At 38.5% G+C, this 23901-nt stretch overlaps 3 protein-coding genes across 5 annotated transcripts in view; 2 read left to right on the top strand and 1 right to left on the bottom strand.

Moving 5' to 3' along the window:
- The window catches only part of LOC132787191 (furin-like protease 1), a 161273-nt gene that overhangs the window by 108865 nt on the left and 28507 nt on the right, over positions 1-23901 (top strand). The window lies entirely within an intron of this gene.
- On the bottom strand, positions 4442-5317 carry LOC132787653 (collagen alpha-2(I) chain). The gene is made up of 2 exons (XM_060794863.1): positions 5293-5317; positions 4442-5238 (listed from the first exon to the last, which is right to left on the bottom strand). The coding sequence occupies exons 1-2, from the start codon at positions 5315-5317 to the stop codon at positions 4442-4444; spliced, it is 822 nt and encodes a 273-aa protein (XP_060650846.1).
- LOC132787193 (carboxypeptidase N subunit 2) lies at positions 6403-8168 on the top strand. The gene has a single exon (XM_060794114.1). It carries the CDS (start codon positions 6521-6523, stop codon positions 7961-7963), a length of 1443 nt encoding a protein of 480 aa, XP_060650097.1. The 5' UTR covers positions 6403-6520; the 3' UTR covers positions 7964-8168.

Consider the following 23901-nt stretch of genomic DNA (forward strand, 5'->3'; position numbering starts at 1 on the left):
TGCCTGAAATGTGAGCGAGAATGCTTTTTGGGAGAGAACTTGTTGTCATCAAAAATTAATAAATAGGCGCTCAACTCATTACAATGTGATGGCAAAAGTGTGCCAAGTTGGATTACATGGCATGACAGAGAGTGTGGTATGAATAAGTAATATTAAAACGCCAAGTGCTTTTTGTAGTTTGAGTTGCATTCGATACGAATTGAATGCGAAGGGTATTGAGTTTGCAGTTGATTCATATTCTGAGCTGTAACTGGAGAATGGCAGATGGCAAATGGCAATGGTTTGCTCATTTTAAGCATTTCTCGCGCTCTGTTTGAACGCCTCATGAAATATGCAAGTTGAAGAGAAAAGCTGGCATGAAAATGGCGACGTTTCCTGTTGCAATGTCCACTCCGGCTGTTGCCTGCTCTCGCCTGCCTTATCCTATTATCTTTCACCAGCATTTCTCTGCATTATTTATCTTTTTTTTCTGTTTTTTCATCTTTTTTCTTTTGTGGAATTTTTTATTTTTTTTTTTTGTTGCTCCCACGCAAAACGGCACAGTTCCGGCCAATGTTCATTTCGCTGACTTGGCTAACTTGTTGTTGGGTGGCCGGCCCCTTGCTTGCTTGCAAATTACGGACAACTTTTTGTTCTAATGCCGTTGCTGTTTTCGCCTCCGCCCAACACGGACTGACAGAGTTATTATTTTCTGCTGCTTGTATTTTGTAACAAAATAATTTACCGCCCGTTTTAATGCAAGTTCTTTAACTAAGAATGTTTTTGCGAATGTTGTGGAAAACAACTTTTGTAAATTAACCATATGAGTTATTCAATTGTAAACTTGATGATTTATTCACTTCGAAGACTTTAAAGGGTGCAGAAAGATGAAGACATTTGATTACACCGAACACAGAATACTTCTAAGGGATTCTCTTATTACGCATACGCCACGTGGCGCGAGACTAACTTCAAAGTTGTACAGTTCTTGAATTTCCATGAAAACGAAAGTGAAACACTGAGCTCGTGTAAATGGCATGTGGCAAAAAACAAAGAGAAGGAGGACAAGCAACGGCAACACTTTATTATTTATTGCCATAATCATGTTAACGGCAAGAAGGCAACAGCAAGAAAAGCGGCATGTTAATCATATTTATTAACATTTTAACTTAATCGCACAAACACACACACACACAGCACACAAGAACACGGAAAACAACAAGAACAAGAAATGTAGAGATTTCCTTTGATGTTGGAACTGCAATCAGAAAATGTCCTCAACAGTCATTTTCTTTGGCTGTCATTAAAGTCAGAAGATATTTATTTATGTCAAGTTAGGTATTTGTTTTTGTGGCGTTTGTTGGTGTTTTTCTCCGCGAATAATATAATTTAGAAAGTCGATTAACATTCACAATAAATAAGAAAATAAATAAAATGTATGTGCTGAATATTATTCACATTTAATCTTTGAAAATCGAAACATTACTTAAACTTTATTCTTTTAATTTACTTTTCAAATATTTTGCCAACTCATTTCTTGTTCATATTCACTTTTGCCTCACCTATACGCACTTTTTTTTTTTGCAACATCTGGATATTTTGCTAAGTTTTTCTTCGTAATAAATTTATTCCATTTTCGTGCTCTGCCTGTTTACACATTTTGTTTATCATGCTTGCCTCTCTTCACATATGTTCTTGTATTCTTATCTGTATTTGAATCACATTAACAGGCAAGAAATATGTGCCTTGGTCTTGTCGTTGGGGTGGGTTGAATGAAAGAGCATTTATAAAAATGTTTCTATAGGAAAAGCAAACAATTTTATATTGATCGTCACACATAAGTTCATATAAAATATATTGTTCAATATATTTTGCTGTACAAATATATTTTAATATACAAAAATTATTATCAAAAAGCAGAAAATATTATGTAAGCTTAATGCTCAAAACACAAAATAAATTGGGAAAAATATAAAGTAGATAACAGCCTTAAATATACTTAAACGAAATGGGTTTTCATTATTTGTTTATAGCTCTGCAAAAAAAATTCAAAGTTAAAATATAAATAACTTGAACAGAGAATTTTTGTACGAAATGCAATAAATCGTACTTACTGTTAGCTAAATAACCGGATTGGCCTTTCCGTACTGCGATGATTTGAAAATGTCGAATGGAAGAAAAATGTTTGCTGTATTTGCTGCGACTCTTAAACTATTTCATACAATTAAATACACATAATTCCTGCAGACCCGCAGCACACACACACATAGTCTAAAATGCCCTTCCTGTGTTTTACAGTTGTAAAAGCGACACGAAGCACATAAAACATTTTCATTTAATTGAAACAAATGCGTGCTGCGTATCAATTTAAGTAAAGCGGGACAAACAACTGCAGCAGCAGCAGCAGCAACACCAAAAGCATTAGCAATAGTAGTGACAACAATACAACAGCAACATTGTGTGATACTATTGTAAATGCTATGTAGTGAAGAGCAATAAAAACTAACGACTACAACAATAAGATCAGACACTATGCCACAGATTGTTGCCATCAACGAGGCGACACTCGCAGACCCCAAAATGCCAAACGACTGAAACATGAGAAACAGCTCACTAAGAGTGTCGCTGTGTAGGTGTAGTTGCTGTAGGTGTGTAAGTGTGTGTGTGTGTGTGTTAGTGATTTTGTATAGTAGTGTGTAAATGTGATATCATTTACGTGTATGTGACACACAGGACAGAGTTTAGCTCAGAGAGGGTAAGATTGGAGGGAGAACACAACGTTGTCGCTGTCGTTGTCAGGTGCTGCTCAGATAGCAACAACAAGAACCGTAAACTGTCGCCAATTGAATGGCCGTCAATGGGGCACCCCAAAAACCAAAACCAAAGCCAAAAAAAAATGAGAAAAAAACAATAAAAAAGGCAAAGCTTCTCCCGTCAAGCGGGGTATCAAAATCTATGTAAATTACACACAATCATCATAATATGAGTATGTTAGTGTGTCTACGTGTGTGAATCTGTATATGAGAGTCTGTGTGTGTGTGTGCCATAAAATGACACCAAGCACGAGTGTTCATTCTGCAGACGACACTTTACGCTTTGACATATAGTACGACATTTCATATAATAAGCACTATACTAAATAATCTCACGTATGCACATAACGTGCCCCCAAAAAAAGACGTGTTGCGTTTGCTATATTGAAGTGCGATTCTGTGGAATTATGCGGGGGAATAGAACAGGGAACAGAATGCGGGACAATAAGTGAATGGGCAATTCAAAAAGTCAGGCATACTTGAGTTCTAGTTATGTTGAATGGCAGCAAGTTTCTTTTTCAGCGCTTAATCGGACTTAGTAATAAATTTTTGTATTACTTTATTGAATAGCGTTTTTACAGAACTATTTGGGTAGTATCTTTAGTATCTCTATTAGGAGTTTTTTTACTCTCAATCGTCAGCTGTAGTTTCATAAAAATTTTTAAGAATTAAAAAAGAAATCTTAAGAATAACAATAAAAATGGTCGTATTCTGAATATTATTATAACAATGAAATTTATGGCGCTTGTTCGCAGGAAGATTTTATTTCTCTTGTTATCAACAATAAATATAATAAACAGTTTCTGTTTTTCTTTTTTGTTTTAACGGATCAATTTAAACTTTTTTTATACAGTTCAACCGTTATGCAAATGTACAGTTATTTGAACATTAAAAATATGCCTTTAAAATAAATGATTTTGTCTTGTCTACCTATATATATTAAAGAAGCGATAAATTTGGATGCATTCAGCACGTTGAGCAGTAATTACGAAATTTTTAAGACCCATCTGTAATTTGTGATAATATTTATAGTAGGTTAATGATATAATTATACATACCTTTTCATCCAATCTATTCAAAAAAAGTTTCAAAATTTTAGCAATTCTACGAAAATTAGCTGATAAATACTAATTATTGTAAATTCATAACTAATATTAAAAAAAAATGCGTTCATCACAATAAGTATCAGTAATCAGTATTGGTATGTCACTTATTTTATTTCCTACTGAATGCAACGTAGTGAAAAGTAGTCTGAGGATACCATGATTACTAATCAGAATTATCTGCCGTATGCGCCCATTGATTAATATATGATGTAGATTGTTGTAAAATGCCTTGTTTCTGATTTCTTCAATGTAGATCCAAATGTGCTTAAATAATATATGATGTAGATTGTTGTAAAATGCCTTGTTTCTGATTTCTTCAATGTAGATCCAAATGTGCTTAAATATATTGTCTGATATTCTAATGACGTAAAAATCATCCGCTACACAACGGGCGCAATTTCCACCAACTGTTGGGGAATCACGAGTGCAAATGTCCGCAGAATTCTATTACACTGCTGGCAAAGCAACGCTCAATTCCCCAAAGCCCCCTTCGCGTTTCTAAAAATAAACCCCAAACAATTTTCAGTTCAGTGTTTAATGTGCTCAGTTGTGATAACCATTCGTGAAATGTTCATATTGTGGCTTATTGTTGCTGTTGCCGTTGATGTTGCTGTTGCTCTGCGTATACCAAAGACCCTGGGGACTCTGAGCCGAGCTCTGAGCACTGCTCGACGAGTAGCCAGGTGGACCACGAGGTCCATCCCTGCCTCGTGCTCCAGTTGCGCCGGTATAGCCGCGAGGTCCTTGCGGCCCTGGAGGTCCAGGTAGACCTTGTTGTCCAGGTGGTCCAGGTTCTCCTGGTGGTCCAGCCACGTACACATATTGCACCCCCGAAGTATCCTCCTTTTGTGTGGCGGAGTTCTCGGGCAGAATATTGAAACTCGGCCAATTGACGTTCGATTGTCCATGGACATTGAACCCCAATTGCACCCGAGGAACTACCACATAAGGCACATTGTTGTTATTGTTGTTGTTGTTGATAATATTGCCGGAGGGTCGGTTGGAGCCGGAGATGATCGGTGGGCCATAAGCAATGGGCAGGGCTGTTAGTTGAGGGACCTGGTACTTGACATTCTGTTCGTTCAGCATGGGAATCGTGTTTGAATAAAGATAGTCGGGCACTCGTCGACTGTCCTTTTCGGACTCTGACTCCACAATTTGCGGCCCATTGATTCCATCGTCTTCATCACTGCGCTTGAGCTGATCACTTGCCGTATACAGAACGATTTGGGGATTATCTACCTCTGCATCGGATGCAGCGCTGCGAGCTAAGGCCGCCACGCGCAGTCCTGGCAGAAGTGCTTGTGCCTGAGAAAGACTAACGATGCCCAGGAAAAAGGCTAGAAATTTAAATGATTAGCTTAGTTTATTATCTTTAGAAATGGTTTTCTTACCCAGCGTCTTCACACTGACAATCATCTTGGTTAACTGTGCCAATAGTGCGAAGGTTCTTCACTTTTATACCCCAGCGATAATAATCGCAATCATTGATTGATTCCTGGAAGGTGCTTTTGCGCTCCCATTAATCTAGCGGTTTTGTCTTAAGTTCAATCAACTCTATTCAGAAAATCTAACTAATCTAACTGGGTCAGAACAGAGCACCACAAAAACGGGTTCCACTTAAGGCTGTAACTAGCAATTGGCTTATCTTTTTGATGATCTCGGGTGTGGTGCTTAACTAGAAGCTGTTGAGCTTGTAATCGATTTTTTATGTCGTTGATAGAGATCCAAAGATAATAAAGGTCGGGGCAGTGACGACATCTTACAAAGCTCTTCTGCAAAAAAACAAACATAAATTATAGCGAATGATATAAGAACGAACTTGTAAATTATCTAAAAATAAATTCCTTAAGAGCTTTTGTTATACTCCCAAGATAAGCTCAACTCCGCGGATGTAATGTTAGTCTAATTAAATCCCAAGCAGAGTTCTGAGTACTTAAAAATAACTACCCAGCTTAATTTCAGCTGGAATTTCGTAATATTTATTGTATCAAATAGCCGCAGTGGTCACCCCTTCGGCATTTTGGCATTTCCTACTTTAAAAAACATTCATTTTCATCAAGCCGACAACTAAACAAAAAATAAACAAAAAGTAAATAAAAATAACAAAAAAGACAGATAGACACCAAATAGAAATAAACTAATTTACGAATATAGTAAATAGTAATATAGAAATAGTCAATGAGTCTATGAAACTGAAAGTTCAGCATAGATGAAATATTTCGTGCTACTTAGAACAGCATAAATGATATGTGAGTGTATATAAGCGAGTATATGTAAATAATAGAAACTGGAAACTGGGCAGAAACTCGAAACAAATCGAGTGAAAAAATGTCAAGCATATAATTGAATTGAATTAACAACGCGCCGAATGAGTTGCAGCTTGTTGGGGTTGCACCCCCTTTTTTTTGCTGCTGTTGCTGCTGTGTGTGTGGCATGATTGCCAGCCCGCATCTGGATTCGCTTACTTGTGTCAACTAAAACGAGACGAGTTTCCAGTTCCAAACAGTTGAGCAAGTTGCGCCGTGGCGTGCGCGTCGTTGGGCGCTTGTCGCCTCCTCGAAACGTCGTCTCCTCGCATTGTTGTTCGCGCCGCTTTTACTTTGGTGTCCTCGGGTCGGGATGTGGCAGTCGCGACGACTGCTACTCTCGCTGCTGGCAACATGTGCGTTGATTGTCTGCCACAGCAGTGGCAGCTCTAGTGGCGGCTCTGTGGGTCCCACTGCGGGTCAGCTGCGTCGCATTTGGCTGCAGGATCACTGCAGCGCGGGCATCTGCACCGATGTGCACATTGCTCGCAGCGATTACGTGATCTTTTCACAGGCACCGATTGCCAAGCAGCTGGCGCTCACGTTCCTCAACTCGAGCATTGCCAAGATACCGCATCTGATGTTCGACACCTTTCCGGATCTGCAGCAGCTGCGCATGGAGAACTGCTCGCTGGAGTCGTTCGAGAAGCCGCAGTTCGAGGGCGCCAGCAATCTGATGCAGCTTCACTTGGGCTACAATCGCTTGAAAGACATACCGAAGAACATATTCCTTGGTGCCGACAATCTGGCCACGTTGCAACTGCAGAATAATCTGCTCAAGGGGCTGCACAATCACAGCTTCCATGCGCTCAAGGAGCTGAAGGAACTCTCGCTGGCCGGCAACCAACTAGAGCAGTTGCCTCTGAGCGTCTTTGCGGGTCTGCGCAAATTGTTGGACCTCAATTTGGCTGGCAATCGATTGCAGGCGATGCCGCGTGGCATATTCGATAGGAATTTGAATTTGACACGCCTCAATCTGGCGGACAATCGATTTGTGGCCTTTGAATCGGAGTTGTTGAAGCTGCAGCCCCATCTGCAGCTGTTGGACATCTCTGGTAACATTATGCCAGAGCTGACGTTGAATTTCTCAATGTTGGAGCAGGCCGTCGCCCATGGCTGCGATCTGCGTCGTGTGACAGTTCACGGCTTTGTCCGGGACTTGGATGTGCACAATAATTCGCTGACGGATATTCCACTGATCACACATGCCAGCAATGTGACTGGCTTGGATTTATCGCAGAATCCCTTGGGCAATTTACAGGGGAATCCCTTCAGGCGTTTCACTGCGCTGCTGCGTCTCAATCTGTCGACGATCAATGCGCCCGAGTTTGCCGAGGGTCTTTTCAAGAAACAGGCGCAGCTGCAAATGCTGGACATCTCGGGCAACGGCATCTACTCGATGAAGATCACGATCTTCGATAGCCTCAAGGCGCTGCAGTATTTCTACTTTCAGCTGAACAACTGGAACTGCGATTTCCTCCAACTGCTGATGAGTTCGTTTGTGAAGAGGCGCGACATCTCGTTCATGGAGGATGTAACTGCACCGGAACTGGTCGATGACTATGTTGATGGGATTGCCTGTTGGTACGACAGCAACAAGGCCTCCAAGAAGTGCGATGGCGGTGGCACAGGAAGCTCAGACGCTGCTCTCGAGCTGTCCATAGTGCGCAACGAGATCAAAGCCTTCACGGAGCTGGTCGAGAAGAAGTTTATCAAAGTCTATCGCATGCTGGACGAAATGAAGCTCAAATTATGAGCACCAATTTATCTAACTATTATCCAAACATATTTACTCAAACCATATTTAATCAAACTATATCTATTGGATGCACCGCATAATGGGCGTCCTATACATATATTTTGCATTAAAAAAATAGGATTAATTGACACAAGCAAGCAACCGATAATTAATTTACTTATTGTTACGACGTATAATAAAGCGCAATGCACCCTTTGGAAACAAGGAATCGCTTGGTATTATTGTGATTGAGAAGTGAGGTTCTTAACTTCGAATTGGTTTTAGATGTTCTTAACTCTTTTGAATATATTTTATACAGACACTTGAAAGTATAGGTAAAATGCCTTCGCTCCTATGTTAACTTCTTTACTTCCTATTTTGAAATTGCTTAATAAAATTTGTGGGTCGCCTTTAAACTTTATCTCATGTAATATAGTACTATTTTACAGAGAACAAGTCTTTGCTCCTTTGCTATCACTTTAGATTTTAAGACAATTTTTAAATCGAAATACTATCCATTGATATTTGTGAGCTTACTTTCAAGTTCACCTAACTTTATTAAGAAACTTTAAAGTATAGAAAACAAGTCTTTGCTTCTATGTAAACATCTTTACTTCCTATTCTTAATTTGCGCACTGATATTTCTGGACCTTCTTTGAACTACACCTCATGTACATTTTATAAAAAAAACTCTAAGATGTATAGCAAGTCTTGTCTATTTTCTTAACATCATTTCTCTCTAAATTTAGTTTCCCTTGCACCATTTAAGCATAATTTTTAAACCCACTACCCAAAGTTTTGTTCTCTTAACACCTTTTCTCTCTATAGTTAATTTCTTTACACACTTTTAACATATAAATATCTTCTATATTATTTATGGGCTGCCTTTAACCTTCATCTCATATAAGACTTCAATTTATTCAATTTGTTGCACTTTTTCACAAATTATGTCGCATCATTTAACAAATACAGAATTTTGTGGCATTATCTTGACATATTTATTTTTTTCTATGCACATCATTTTAAATTTGTTAATACATGCTGAGCCATTTTATACTCGTCGTGTGTGTTTTGCAAATACTATAAGGACTTAATGTCCTTTGGAAAAACATTTCATGCATATTTTAAGCATTTTTTGTGTATAAACAAATATTTGCACAGTATTTATTGTGAATATACGCCCATATAAACGCCAAATACTTTAAAGCTTATCATTTTCACGCAAAAATTGTGTAAAATAAAAAATGTGTTGTAAATAAAGTATTTCCACAAGGCAGAAGGTGGAATACCCTAATATGTTAATATAGAGAAATGAGAGAAAGCAGATCAATAGAAGGTATTGAGATAAAGCACTAAACACAAATATTATCATAATGGAAATGTAAATCTGGGAGAGTGTTACACATTTTATTTCTAAGTTCAAGTATCCAGTTTAAGAGTGTAGAAATTCGCAGACGCTCAATTGAATATGCCATAAATATTTTACGAGCATTAAAAACAGAACAACAACAAAATACTTGGCCATAAAGCACAACACACAAAAAAAAATGGTTTAATGAAAGTTATCAGCGTAATCGCACATGAACCAGGACAACACAGGCAGAGATAATCGCAGAGCGACAGAGAGAAATTCAGCGAGGGTGAGTTTGTTGTTGAGAAACTTAATTAAATGCAGACACACACACAAAGCACACACACATACACATGGACATACACACGAATTCCTGCTTTCAAATGTAAACAAAAAAATATCAACATCACATATTTATACCCGCTACCCATAGGGTAGAAGGGTATTATAACTTTGTGCCGGCAGGAAATGTATGTAACAGGTAGAAGGAGGCATCTCCGACCCTATAAAGTATATATATTCTTGATCAGCGTCAACAGCCGAGACGATATAGCCATGTCCGTCTGTCCGTCTGTGTGTCTGTCCGTCTGTCCGTCTGTCCGTATGAAACACTGGATCTCAGAGACTATAAGAGATAGAGCTATAATTTTTTTTCGACAGCATTTGTTATGTTTGCACGCAGATCAAGTTTGTTTCAAATTTTTGCCACGCCCACTTCCGCCCCCGCAAATTAAAAAAAATCGAATAACAAGCGTAATTTTAAAGCTATAGTTCCGAATTTTGGTATAAACAATAATATCTATAGTATTTATGATTTCTGAAAATTTGGTTGCGATCAGATAAAAATTGTCGAAGTTATTAAAGAAATACTTTTGTATGGGCAAAAACGCCTACTTACTAGGGGTCTTAGTTGCTTTGGCTGACAATCTGGTATATTGTGCCGTCTATGGTATATTTTGATTACGGTACTATGTCGATATACCAAATATACCATTCGGTATATTATTTTAGTATTTTTGCAGTATACTTGGTATATTTTGAGAAAATACCGCAAAATATATTTATTTTATTCAAAATGGGTAGCGGGTATCTCACAGTCGAGTACACTCGACTGTAGCTTTTTTACTTGTTTTTATCAGCTGGCGGCGATGACGACACTGCTCTGATAATAAATACATATATAAATATTTGTTGTCGTGCTTTAAAAAGGCTTAAATTTGCGAGTGATAAAAGGTAATCAAGTTGCTGAAGACTTAAATCGATATTTAAAGAATTGCAAATTGCGCATTGTTAGCAACTCTTTAAAGAATATTTGTAATATTTAAGTGTAGTATTTTACTGGAATAGAATTTGATTTATTTCATTTTATCATGTTATTAGGCAAACACCCTTAAGGCAGCACTCACAGCTCAAAGCTAGCTCTATGATATGCTAAATATTTTATTCTTGAATAGCTACATTTGCATTTCTTGAGCTCGAATAAAATGGCATTTATTTGTTTTAATCAAAGCGGCGTCTCCCACAGCATTAAGCGAGCTCCTCCACTCCACTTGCAACTATTTAAATGCAAAAGAAATTTCCAACTAACAGCGCCATAAAGTATGCAGCAGATTTTAAAGCTTATGCCATTAAGACGTTCGCTCTCTCTCTCTCTCTCGCATTGTTCGTTCTTGTCTGACTGTATAAATGTTTGTGAGTGCGCCTGTCTATATATGCTATCTGACTGTGTTAGAATTTTAGTTGAACGCTTGTAAGCAACTTCCGTTTCCGTTTCGTTATCCGACGCGACGACGTCGTTTGTTTTGGCATTGTTGCAACAACGCTGTGCTGTGCTGTGCCGTGGCAACTGTGGCAGCTGCTTACCGAGTTAACTTCAACGTTGCCCCCGGAAAAGCAGAAACGCCTAACGTGCGTTACGTTCGTTATGCAACATATGCGCAACAATTTAACCCCAGAAGCAGCATCCTCATCCTCATCTCGTGGCGCTTTTCTTCTTCTTCTTCTGGTGCTGCGTCTTCTTGTGTCTTCAACTAAATTCATTTTGGCAAGTTTATGAAAATGTTGTTATTGTTGTTATTATTATGCTTCTTCTTGTTGCTGTTCTCGGCTGCTGCCTCAGCTCATTAGAAAAACAAAAGCTGTACACAAAAGTTTCAGTTTTTCGCAACCACTTCGCATCTTCTATACCCTAACCAAATGAATTATGAAAAGGTATAATCAACTATTCAATACATCTGAATAATATGATTACAGGGTATATACAAGTTGTTTAACGATTTGGTTGCTATCTGAACCGATGATGGGCTGTCGACACTCGAGTCAGGGTATTCTCATCATCGAGTACTCTTGAGTGTAGCATGCTTGGCTCGTTGTTGTTGCTGTCGTTGCTGCTGCTGTTTATAACCATTGTTATAATTAAGTTGATTTTATTGCCCGAAATTTTACAAGAGCGCTTAGTTGCCCCTTCTTTCTCTCTCTCTCTCTCTGCTCTCTCTGCTCTTTAAGGATTTTGGTCTGGTCCTGTTCAACATTTATTGAACTTTTGTGCTTTTGAATTATTAATTATATTGTTTTACAAGTCGCCTTAGTTCTCTTTGCAACAGCTGTTGGCCACATTTAATGCTGGCTTCTATTGTGGCTTTCCTTCGTCGTCCTGGGCTTGCTGCAGCTGGCTTAAAGAGTTAAAGTTGTTTTTATGTTTCCAGGGCCGAAGATCAGATTTCATAAATGTGCTCTTCAGCTGCGTAGTGGGAGGGGGGAAGGGAAATTGTTTGCAGATTTAACAGCATCAATTGCTGGAGCTTATAAATGAAATTTGATGCCACTTTTTCTTGCCCTAATCCACTTCAAAGTCAATGGCTAAACGAGAGCACAACTTGAACTACTTACTTAGTTAGCCGGCATGTCTTGTCCTGACTGCAAGATAATACTAAAAGCACAGACAAAAAATGTCTTGCAGCAATTGCTTTTAATTTATCGAACTATTTTTCTTTTAATTTCATTTTGTAATTGTCTTCATCCCAAAGCAACTTCAGAAATGAAACAAGTGTTTATTTATTTGTTGAAATGTGCTCTGTGGCAAATAAACAAACACGCATTATGTTTTTATGGCGTTTGAAATGTGAAAGCAATTGGTGCTTAAATAAGCTCATTTCGACACTCACAGCATGAGAAAGAAAACAGAGACTGAAGGCAACAAATAAATTTGTTGTTTGAATAATTGGATTGTTTATTTAAAGCAGACCGAAGAACGAAGCTTTTAATCAGATCATAAATTATATGACATTTTACACTCAGTTGCATGGCGCCTGCAATTATGTGTGCATTAGCGTATCTTTTTCTCTTTTACTCTAGCTAATCTGAATCTTTTTCTTCTTTTCGCTGGTGTCTTTTAGGCGCTTTGTGTTCGAGCACATAAATAAAACTTAATGACCAAAAAAACATCTGCTTAACTGCCCAGCTGTAAATAGGGAAAAGTTTAAATTAGGAAGACACGACTTTAGGATATCCTGTGACTACAATTGTTGCCATTTTATGCCAAATTCCTAAAGTTGAAATGTGGAATATATAAAGAGTATCTATCCCAAGATAGATAGAATAGAAAGAGTGGAAACAACCACTTCCTGTGAATGCTTGTAACAGAATGTTACTAAAAATGTGCGCTCAACATTAAAATTGAATGTTTCTCTGCAGTTGAAGGCCCCATAATTGGGCAGCATGAATAATAAATGTAGATGTGTATGTGTCGGTGTCTGTGTCTGTATCTGTGTCTGAATAGAAATACGACTGTTGTGGCTGAGTTATGCATTCGAATGCCTTCCTAACTGTAGCTATAGCTGTAGTTTAGGGCAAACGAGGCGTATGCGCAACATGTGTATGCATAAATTCACGCTTAATTAGCAGCACACCCCTCCGAAGAGGGGACGTGGTGCCTAATTAGTGTTAGCAGGCGACTCGCTTAAATGTGTTATTTAATGTATGTGTCTGCCCCTGTGTATGTGTGTGTATATGTGTGTGTGTGTCGACAGGTAGCATTTACTCTTTGGCAGCTAATTGCCAGAGAAAAGAACATTCGGCCAACAACAAAATGAAAATTACTTTCAACTTCTTTGCACAAATTAAATTTAAGCCACGCTTCGCGCTTGTTTTTTCCCACTACCTTATTAACTGGCTTTTTTGACGCAATTATGTTGCCACAACATCCAACTGCCACCAGGTAACCACGCCCAGTTTGCAGCACATTTCGCGTACGTGTCTCTGCCGCTTCCATGGGAATCATCGTGTTCCTCTCTCTCTCTCTTTGCTGCTTGTGTTGCACGCACGTTTCACGCTGGCAACAGCAGCAAGCAGCAGAGAGGAGTGAGTGTTGTGTCTTGGTGTGTGTTTTTCAACTTTTAACCAAATTGTTTAACTAAGTAGTAAAAGCGCTTAAGCACGCAGCACAATGCACACACACGCAGACACACACACTCTCTCATGGTTTGCGGCATGCAACATGCAAGCATGTGCAACACACGCAATTTTACTGCCACAACATGGAACATTTCTAGCACTAAAACTACTTTGTTACTTGCGCTAGAAAAACTTCGCTTCTTTCAATTTCTATTTCAAACATTGTAATTAAAAACCATTAAATTTTGTATATCCTTAAATTTGTTAAATAAAAAATTGTGAATAATTGTTCACCTGCATTTAATTTCTTGATTATGTCAATTTAATATATTCCCTTGATAGAAAATATTTTTACAAACAAAAAACAATTCAAATTTTCTTATTTATTGTAAATTTTTTAGTATTTGCTTTTATTAAATAAGTTTATAATACTAAATTAAACTTTTTATGATAATTAATTACTCTTTATACTCCTTCTAAAATAGATTTATTAATTTAATTTATTAAACAAGACACTTGTAATTTAAAATGAGTTAAACGTTTTCCGTAAGTTGTCATTGCGATTTACAGAAATTTCTTCAATATCAATTGCGACTCATAAATTAAAGCCAACGCAGCCGAAATTCAGGCAAAATATCTAAACAAATGAAAAGTTGCCGCAAATAGAGCTGAGTACATAACAAGCAAGGATGTGAACAAGTCAGAAAGAATGTAAGCAGCAGCAACCGGAAAACGGATGACGGAAACGAGCTACATTATAGATGGGAATATTCTATGAATGCTCTCGTATGAGTATTCAAATTGGCATTCGGTTTGCTTCCCTTGACAGTAGTATAAAAAGTGAACACAATGCATTAGCATTGGTATTGGTATTGGTATTGGCTTTTGCTTTGCCTTTGGCTTTGCCGCATGCTTTGCATATGAGTATCTGCAATTCGAATTCTATTTGTCTGCAGTCCTTTTGGGTATTGAAAATCTGCACATAAACTATCGCTAAAGCAGCTGACATGACAAATCATTTACTTATTATACTAGCAAAAAAAAAGCAAATTTTTTGTATACATAGATTAGATAATATTCTTCTCTCTTTTTATTTTGTTTGGTTAGTTGAATTTCTGCTCTGATTATTCGCTTACCTTTTGCAAGGGACATGTGGGCATGTCGACATGACTTTGGCATCTGACCAAGCCATGAAACCAGCACATGACACAAATATATATACACACACATACACAAGTGTATGGCTTCCATTTGAATGAACAATGCTTGCTATAAAGTCGTATCCCCATCTCCATCCCCAGGCCTCGATCCCCGTTGGTTGCCAAAACCCAGCAGCTTGTAGTATTCCCGCATTGTGCTGCACTCAGACGGAATGCGCGCAGCTGCCATTTGCCCATTTGCCTTGCACAATTTATAGCATATCTATAGGGGCCAACTAAAGAGTGCGTGTTCTCTCTGCGTGTAAGTGTATGTGAGTGGGTGTGTGTATCTCTTTCTATATATGCATGTATGTGTATATGTGCGATAACAAGCGTTGCCTTCTGTTGTTGCATGAAATCTTATAAATTGCAAATTGAATTTAACGATAAACATCGAGGCGCACAGACAGTACATACATCGACTACATCGAGCATTAAAAGTGTCCACACACTGAGAGAAAAACACAATATGCTGTTCAAACATTAATAATATACTACTGTATAAAGCTGTTTAATTTATTATAGTATGTTAATATTTTAACACTGCACAGCAGAAGTAGTTACGCAGTACGAACTTTAAAATAAATGAAATAAAGTCATTTCAAATATTCATCGTCCACAATTTATAAATAAAGAAAACAGAAACACACTTAAGAAAAGCATGAATTGAATGCATAAATAATTGCATTATTTGATATTAATTGCTGAAGTCTAATTAAAAATAGATGTTGAGTTATATTTTTTATAATTTTTAGTTATTTTTTCTATGGTAAATATATAATTTAAAATTGTACAATATTCAATCAATTATGTTAATTCTAAATCCAATTATTTCGCTCAGTGCACAAACCGACAAATGCAATTCCAATATTGAAATTATACTGTCCAGTGCTGGGCTATTCCACTTATTGATGCTTTTCTTCATCTACTTCAACTGGTGGTAGTCTGCAATTGACATTGATTGTGTTGGTCAATGGTTTCACATTCGTCTGACAGTTTAGAAAATAAGTCAAACACTTATCGGCAGTTGCGAATATTGAATTGATATTAACGTGATTTTCCTTTTTTTCGTTTTCGTTTCAGGTGAGTTGCAGTAACTTGAGTTTAACCTGCGGCATGACAATCGAGAAGTCTTTATGTTCGCTTACATTAAGTATTTGCCACTCAAGGCAGCCACAAGCAACTACAACAACAGAGGCAGCAGCTCCACACGGATATTACATTTAACATTTACAACCACGCACGCTCTTACTCATTCACTCAAACTCACACACAAACTCAGACAAGCAATTATGTTGTGAAACTTTCGACTCAGGGCAGCTGGGGGAGAGCTCAAGCCGACATTTTGTTCCATAATTTATAAGCCGCCCAAATGCCAAGCCGGAGACAAAAGTGGGGAAAAAAGAAAACGAAAAAAGTAACAAACGCAAAGCTCGAGCCAGACAGCGTGGCGTTGTCGGCGACACGCCCCTTTGACGCCTACCCCCTTTCCCCCACCGCCCTCTACATGTGCAGCCAACAGGGCGAAAAAAAGGGGTAACACAGGACCAAGGAAAATCCAAAAAGCAAGAAAGTATATAAAACAACAGCAACGAAATGTGGCAGGCAAAAGTCAAAAACTAAACTCGCTTTTGTTAGAGTCGCGCCATGTGGCCATTACGGATGTCTGCGTATGTGCGCGTGTCTCTCTGTGTGTGTGTGAGTGGGTGGAACGACCGAAGTGTAAGTGTGTGGTACAAGCGTATGTGTGTGTGGAGCTCAGTCTCTGGTCATACCCTGTAAAAACGTTAGAGAGTCAAGGCATTTTTGGCAAGAATTAGAAAAGAAAACTTTGATAACAATTTTACATTTCATTATATAAATAATGAAATGACAATGAAACAATTAATTCCTGCATTATGTTGAGTATATTTTTTGCAGTATGCTTCTGTTTCAAATAATTATGAGAGACTCAGCTACACAATTACGTCTTCACATTGAATTTATAATGATAAACAAAATTGTGTGGGATAGTTTATTTATTATTTTATTTTATATAATATTTTTGTGTTTTTTTATGTTAAACAAATATCGTGATAGACTAAAAAAAATGTGTTGGCCTCAAATAGAATTTAAGATGTCAAACAGAACAATTAATTGGCTAGACTGAAATGTCTTGGCTGATAATTGCAGTTCATATGGAGCAAAACTTTTAGATTTATTAGATTTTTAATCCATTTTATTTTGAATATTCTGTTTCAAACTTTACGGAATGATGTCAGATTGAACTGAATTGAAATGTTTTCTTGGGAATTTTAATGACACAGAAAACATTTTATTTATTTATTAGATTTTTTTTACTTTGAATATCATAAGATTGAATTATGTTACAAATAATTAAATTAAATGTGTTGGCTTCAAATAGCACTTTACATAACCAACAAAACATTTAACGAATAGTCAAGAATTTCTAAAATTGATTTTCATTATTTTATTAATTTACATTAGAGTGGCGTATCTTTAAAAACATATTATCACATATATTTTAATTGCGCAGTATTTGTCCTTTCATACTTACAATTTTCTTTACTGCTTTTACTTGTCCCCTTGCACGTTTCCATGTTTAACCTTTTCCTCCCTTTGGCCACATATTGCTGCTGCTATCATGGCTGGAGTTGTTGCGATTCTATTGTTTCTTGCTATTATTGTTGTTACTGTTGTTGTTGTTGTCGTGCGCGCATAAATAATTCAGCACACAGACACGCAAGCATTTGGCTTTGTTGTTAGCTTTTTTTTTTGCAAGCCTACTTCTAAGCACGATTGTTGTGCGAGGTCAACTGATTTGTGGGCATTTGCACTCCACCTCGATTGTGGTCTGTTGCCACATTTCCACGTCACAGCTTTGTCGGATCGTAAAGTCAACTGTTAGCAGGGGTTTTAACTATTCATTTGCTATCTTTAAGTTGGTGAACTACACGACTATGTAGTGTAAAATGTTTCATACATATTGCAAATTTCCTTATGATTCAGACATTTTGCATTCAACCGATTCCCGCATGTCGCAGAAATTATTCAAAAGCCAGTTTCTGGCGCCCAGCACAAAAAGTACTTTCCTAAGCGATTTCTCAATTTGCATATGTTACACACAGAATTCCCACACACTCCTTCTCATTTATTATTTTTTTTTTTTGGTGTGTGTGGGTTTTTTTTTTTGTGGGTCCACTTGGGGACTCAACTTTCTGGCCTGCTCCGGCTCTCTCTGACAGTCAATTTGTCCCAAATAAATTGAATTATGTTACGTTCTTCTTTTGCTTTTTGTTCTGGCTACATAGTTTTAGCCCCACAAAATTGTTGCACTAACCTTTGGGGAGTAGATTTTCTGGCTGGCAAAAAGCTAATCAAATTACTTCACATATGCCAACATTGATGGCCACTTTTAATGGCATTATGAGAGAGTGACAATAATTCCAGTTGAGGGAGTTTAATTACAAACGCACAATATGCTAACCCAAAATGTATTCACGAAACATAACACGCAGAGTATAGTCGAAATTTTCATTCTCGTTTTCATTATGTGCAACCGGAAGAAGCTAAAGCGAATAAAACTGAGCGAGAAAACCATAAAATCTAATCTTACAAATTATACATTCTGAGAGCAAACACAAAAAAAAAAAACAATTAGTCAGCTCGAAATGAGGGAAACGACTAGAAGTTTCCCTGTAAGCAATAAATTTCATTCTGTTGTTCGCATTGTTCCTCATTTAACATTAGAATTAGCCTTCGTGTTTCGTCGAGATATTTTTGAATATGAAACCAGCAATGAACCCAAAGCAATTTGAACTTTTTTTGTTGCTTCGCACCCACATCGAAATCATGTAGGGAATGAAACATTTAGCCAAAGCTTTTCAGTGTTATTCTGCTGACAATAGAAAAAAATTAAAACACATGCAGTGCAGCTCATAACTCATAATGAGATGAAAAATTGTTAGAACGGCACTCAGCAAATACATAAAGGAAAAAGCGGAAATCCAATTAAAATTTGTGCTGCTTCCGTTTTGCATTTAGCGGGTTGCTAGCAAACAAAGCTTCACAACAAACACAGCAACAGCACAAGCATAGCAAAACACCACAGAGAAAAGTGAAAGAAATGCTGAGCGTTGTGAGTTTTATTGCATTGTTGAAAGACAGAGAGAGAGAGTGCGAGAGAGCGAGAACATTGCTGAGCACAACATGTGGTATACTTAATATGCCTGCTTGCAACTTTGTCGACATAAATTTAGAAACATTTAAGTGCATATTGTTGGGAGCGCCCATAAAAACTTCGCTTTCGTCTAAGCCTAATGAAGAAAAAGCCAATTGAACTCATTCCAGACGCCACTGTCATTGCGACGTACGTTGGGCGCAATTTTATGGCCCTTGGCGTTAATGCTCGAGCATTTCGTAGAAAGCTACAAGGCTGCTTAATTAGATTTGCCATTCGCCACTCGGCTATTCGGTCACTTGGCCCAACTTTCTTTCCGTGTCTGTCAAGTTTTATGAAGAGATTCGGAGAGAGTGAGAGAGAAAGAGAGAAAGAGAGAGCGAAGCAGAAGTAGAAGTGACTTCGCCACGAAACCTTCGCATCATAAACCTTTTCAGCGGAAGGGCGTCTACTGTGGGGATGCGTTAATGGAAATTAATATATTTATATGTAGTGTAAATGGGAGTGGGAAATGCTTGTTGACTACTGTTCAGGTAACTAGGCATGGTCGTAAGTCGCTTAATTGACTTTCATGTGAAGTTAAGCAGCGAACTAAGTACAATCAAATTAATGCCATTAGACAAAATTACTAAGAGACTGCGGGACCGTGTCGTCCTCTCAAAGAAAGTAATAAATACCAAAGAAATTTCAATAAAACATTTAATATTATTACGACAATTAGTTGTACTCTCCCAGGAGATAAATCTCATAAAGAGAATGTGTGCTTACAAAAGTGGTGAAGGATACAAAAGTAAACCGTGTCCCCAAGCTGATGTTCTAGTCAGCTCTCTGGCAAGAGGTGAACTCTTGATTACCGCTCAGCTCAAAAGTCCCGCCGTTGTCCCAAAAAGCAGTGACAGCTGTTAAAAACTGACTTTCAATTAAGACCAAACTCAAAGATGAGATTTGCACACGTAGCCGGACACGCAACGCAACGCAACCTAGAAGCAACAACAACACTTGACACACACACAAACACACACACGCACGCACACACCTCTTAGGTATACAAGTAAACAAGTTCTCGCACACACACACAACTCAATTCAGTGAAGCTTAACAGGCCATAACGAGCCAGGCCACAGGCGAAAAATGGTACACATTGGCCTCGTCCTTTCTCCTCATTCCCCCCACACTGCACACACACACTCAAATATGTATATATAGATATATGTATATATAAACAGAAAGTTCAGTTTTTGCTGAATGCCCGCCAGACATTTTTAAAAAACACATTCAACGCAAAAAGGACGAAACTCACGCAATTTTCCTCCTCCTCCTTCGCCTCTTTAAAAGTCTGCTGCAGCGCTCTATCTGTCTTGCTCTCTCGCTCTCTCTCTCTCTCTCCACCTCTCTCGATCTCTTTCTGGCTGCCGTGCTGTTCCTGAGAGACTCATAAATTTTGCAATTTCTTCATTGCCGCTAATTTATATGACGTGGCGGGGACAGGCCGGCAGGCAGGCAGCAAGGAGCGCAAGGACATGCGCTAATACAAAGCAAATAATGTGTGTTGCATACTTTGTGGCGTCCGCGACCCACGAGGCGCCACTCAAAATTGTTTCATGGCCAGCAGCAAAAACAAAAAAGGAGAAAAAAAAATACAAAATATTGTACAACAGAATATGAAAATGAAAATGTACAACAAAAATGAAAAGCAGAGAAAAAGTAAAGTGAAAAACACGTAACTTTTGGTTAACCAAAATGCCGCTGCACGTTGTAATCTGAATGGAGCGGAAGGAGGCGGATCACAGAGGAGAATGTGGAGCGGAGAGGAGAAAGGCCTGCAGCTGGCTGACCCACTCAATGCTGCTCCCCAGAGGCGGCAACCGAACCCCAAACACTGTGACGAGAGTTGTTGAGTTAGTTGAAATTATCTGAAAGTCCTTTTGGGCATTCGAACTGCAGGTGCAGGATGCAGATACAAATACATGGAGAGAAAAGTGCACTTTATACTTGGACATGTCAATGGTGGAAATTGTTGCAAGTAGCAAGAGCGGACGAAGCTTAAAGCCATGTAAGCTACTTTAAAACGTTGCACGGAAATATAAGCAAGTTAGATGGAATATTTGTTCAGTTTATGAATTTTACAGCAAGTAATGTATTAGCTCACAAGCAGACTAAATCATTTGTGACGTTTATACGCCATGCAACAACATATAGAAAACAAGGATAAAAAGATAAGGAGTTGAGAAAGAAAGAGCTTAACATTTGTAAAGAGGAAAACTTATACGACAGACAACGTTTAAGAAAGGCACACAAAAGGGAGTCCTAAAAAACAAGACTGCAAATTGCTGGCTTAAGGACCACTAAAAAGTAGCAATCAAACTTTGTGCACAAAGCAGAATTATATTGCGTAATCCCAGAGCAAAAACCGTAATTGGGCAAACCACAAAACTTGACCACGTGTAAACTTAATAACCACTAAAATCTAATGGCATCATGGCATTCATTTGCTCGACTAGTTTTCATGGCAACGGCCAAAGTCTTGCTCAAAAATTTGTGTGAATTAAAAGATTTGATGCTACAAAACACTGAGCTCATTTTAGCCAGGCAAACATAGAGAGGGAGATAGAGAGAATACAGAGATAGGCAGGGAGAGGGAGATAGAGGGAAGAGTGAGAGGAAGATGTATGCGCTCTCCACTTGACCACTAACCATAAACTTTGTAGTATTATTTTCAGTCATGTTTTTACAGTGACTTCCAAGCAAAGTGACTAAGAGTTGCCGGCGGGGGAAAAGTCTGCTGCGGCTGTTGAAGTATGCTTCATGTGTGCAACAAAGTATGTGCAACATTTTGCATGGCTGCTGTCCTTGGCCCCCCTTCCGCCTTGCCTCCTCCGCCATGCTCCACAACTTGATTTGCTATCAAATTATGCCAGAGGATGGGGAGACACAGAGGGCTGAGTGAAAAGTGTCGTAAAAAACGACATGAAATTTTTGATACGTTCCAAATTTGACCAAAAAGTAGTTGCTGTAACAGAAGTAGAAGAAGAAGCGGTAGCCGCAACATCTATGCAACATTTTGAGGCATCTTTATGGACGCAACGAAATGGAAAGAGTGCCAAGAAAAGGAAGATGCGACCAAGCTGTTAGCCAGCTATTTATTGAACAACAAAAAGGGGGCGGAGACAAGTGAAATGGCTTTTCGTGAGTGCTTTTAGAATAAAGAAGGACCAACATAGACAGCGAGAGATCGAAAAGCTCCTTCTCATGTGTGAGAATTGTGTGTCCAAGGCGAAAGCCGCAACAAAAAGTCAGCGTCAAGCACGCTGCTCGTAGAAACAGGTAAAAGACTGCAACCCAACACGCTACCAGAGCACCCTCTCTTCTCCCCTCTTATTCCACTTCCCCAGAAGCTTTTTAGTGCGTTTGTGACCGCATTTAAGCACAACAATTCCGTTGCCACACATTCTGCACAACGCTCTTTGCCGTTGCCTTTGCCGCTCAGTCGTCGCTCGCCTGGCAAATTGCCATAAAAATTTCAAGCGCCACAAAATATGCAACGCTAAAATTTGTGCAACCAACTGCGTGACTGTTTATACATAAATGGATATATATACTAGATATATATATACAGATATAGGATATATATTCGAGTGTGCGTTTCACACAATAGTCGAGCTGTTGCCTGACATTGCATATTCGTTGCATATTTTCACCCAATGTTTTTGGCTGCTGTTTTTCTACTATTTTTCTTGTTGTTGTTGTTGTTGGTGTTGGTGGAGGGAGCGAGAGAAGGTGCTTTTGAATTAAACAGCGCACGTTTTTCGCACCTTCATGAAACGGAAAATGAGGAAGGCCAAATGAGCCTTGAGTGAATGAAAAGCGTTTAGCTATGCAATGCACAGACAATCGCAATTGCAAATGCTCCTCAAGAGAGAGAGAGAGAGTGTTGATGATCTCACTGCTTGAAGGACTTTTTGCATAAGACTAGTGCATGTCAAAGTGAGTAAACAACTTACATTTGTCTTTAAGGAATATAAAATTCACTCTTTGCTAACTAAGGAACTGCATTAACCTCGTTTCAATTGGCATTTGCCAAGAGCTTGATACGTGAATTCCGCAAGTGTTGGTCTCAGATCTCTCGCTCTCACTTTGTGCGATGACTCTTGAAAGTGCCTTGCGGCTGGCAACAACTTCTTTACTTTCCTCTCCACTCAGACATGTAACGACAATAACAAAATTTAAGCAGCCATCTTCAATCCCATTCTCGAGCTTTAAGCCGACCATTCAAGTCTGTTTCTGTCACCCTCTTGCGTCTTTTATCAACGCCCTCCAAAAGTAACCCACTGACTGAGTTGCTCTCAACTACATCCCACTCTGGCCCACACTTGCAGCAATGTGCAACGTGCAACATGCAACCTGCCGCAGTCTGGCAAGGCACGCACAACTTTCACTTGTGTTTAGTCTAGCATCACAGTCTGTAAGTATGCAACAATTTTGTTTTTTCCTCCCCCTTTTCTTTTCCAACTTTTTCTTTTATTTCAAGTCCCATGAGTGTCATATTTGTTGCCTTACTTGCACTCGCCGAGTTTGCAACTAGGGGCAAGGCTTGTGGTCTTGTAAGTAGTTGCTGCAACAACGCAAAGTCGAAAGTCTTTAACTTTAGCTGGCATTTGCATGTTGTCATTAGTTTATCTTGAAACCTTTCGGAGCCAGAGTTGAAATTTATTGCAGTAAAGGCTATAGGGTATCTTTTATTCGTTGTGTGCATATCGTTCGGCAACGTTTAAGCGCTTTTTAAGTTTTCCGCTTTGCCGGATATTTGTGTTTAAATTTCCGCCATCGAGAAGCG

The sequence above is a fragment of the Drosophila nasuta genome, chromosome 2R (assembly GCF_023558535.2).
Source record: "Drosophila nasuta strain 15112-1781.00 chromosome 2R, ASM2355853v1, whole genome shotgun sequence".
NCBI lineage: Eukaryota > Metazoa > Arthropoda > Insecta > Diptera > Drosophilidae > Drosophila > Drosophila nasuta.

Excerpts from the sequence above, each read along its gene's own strand:
- LOC132787193 (XM_060794114.1), top strand. The coding sequence starts at position 6,521 with ATGTGGCAGTCGCGACGACTGCTACTCTCGCTGCTGGCAACATGTGCG.
- LOC132787653 (XM_060794863.1), bottom strand. The coding sequence starts at position 5,317 with ATGATTGTCAGTGTGAAGACGCTGG. Across the intron at positions 5,239-5,292 it reads TGTCAGTGTGAAGACGCTGG|CCTTTTTCCTGGGCATCGTT; the intron begins GTAAGAAAACCA and ends TTAAATTTCTAG.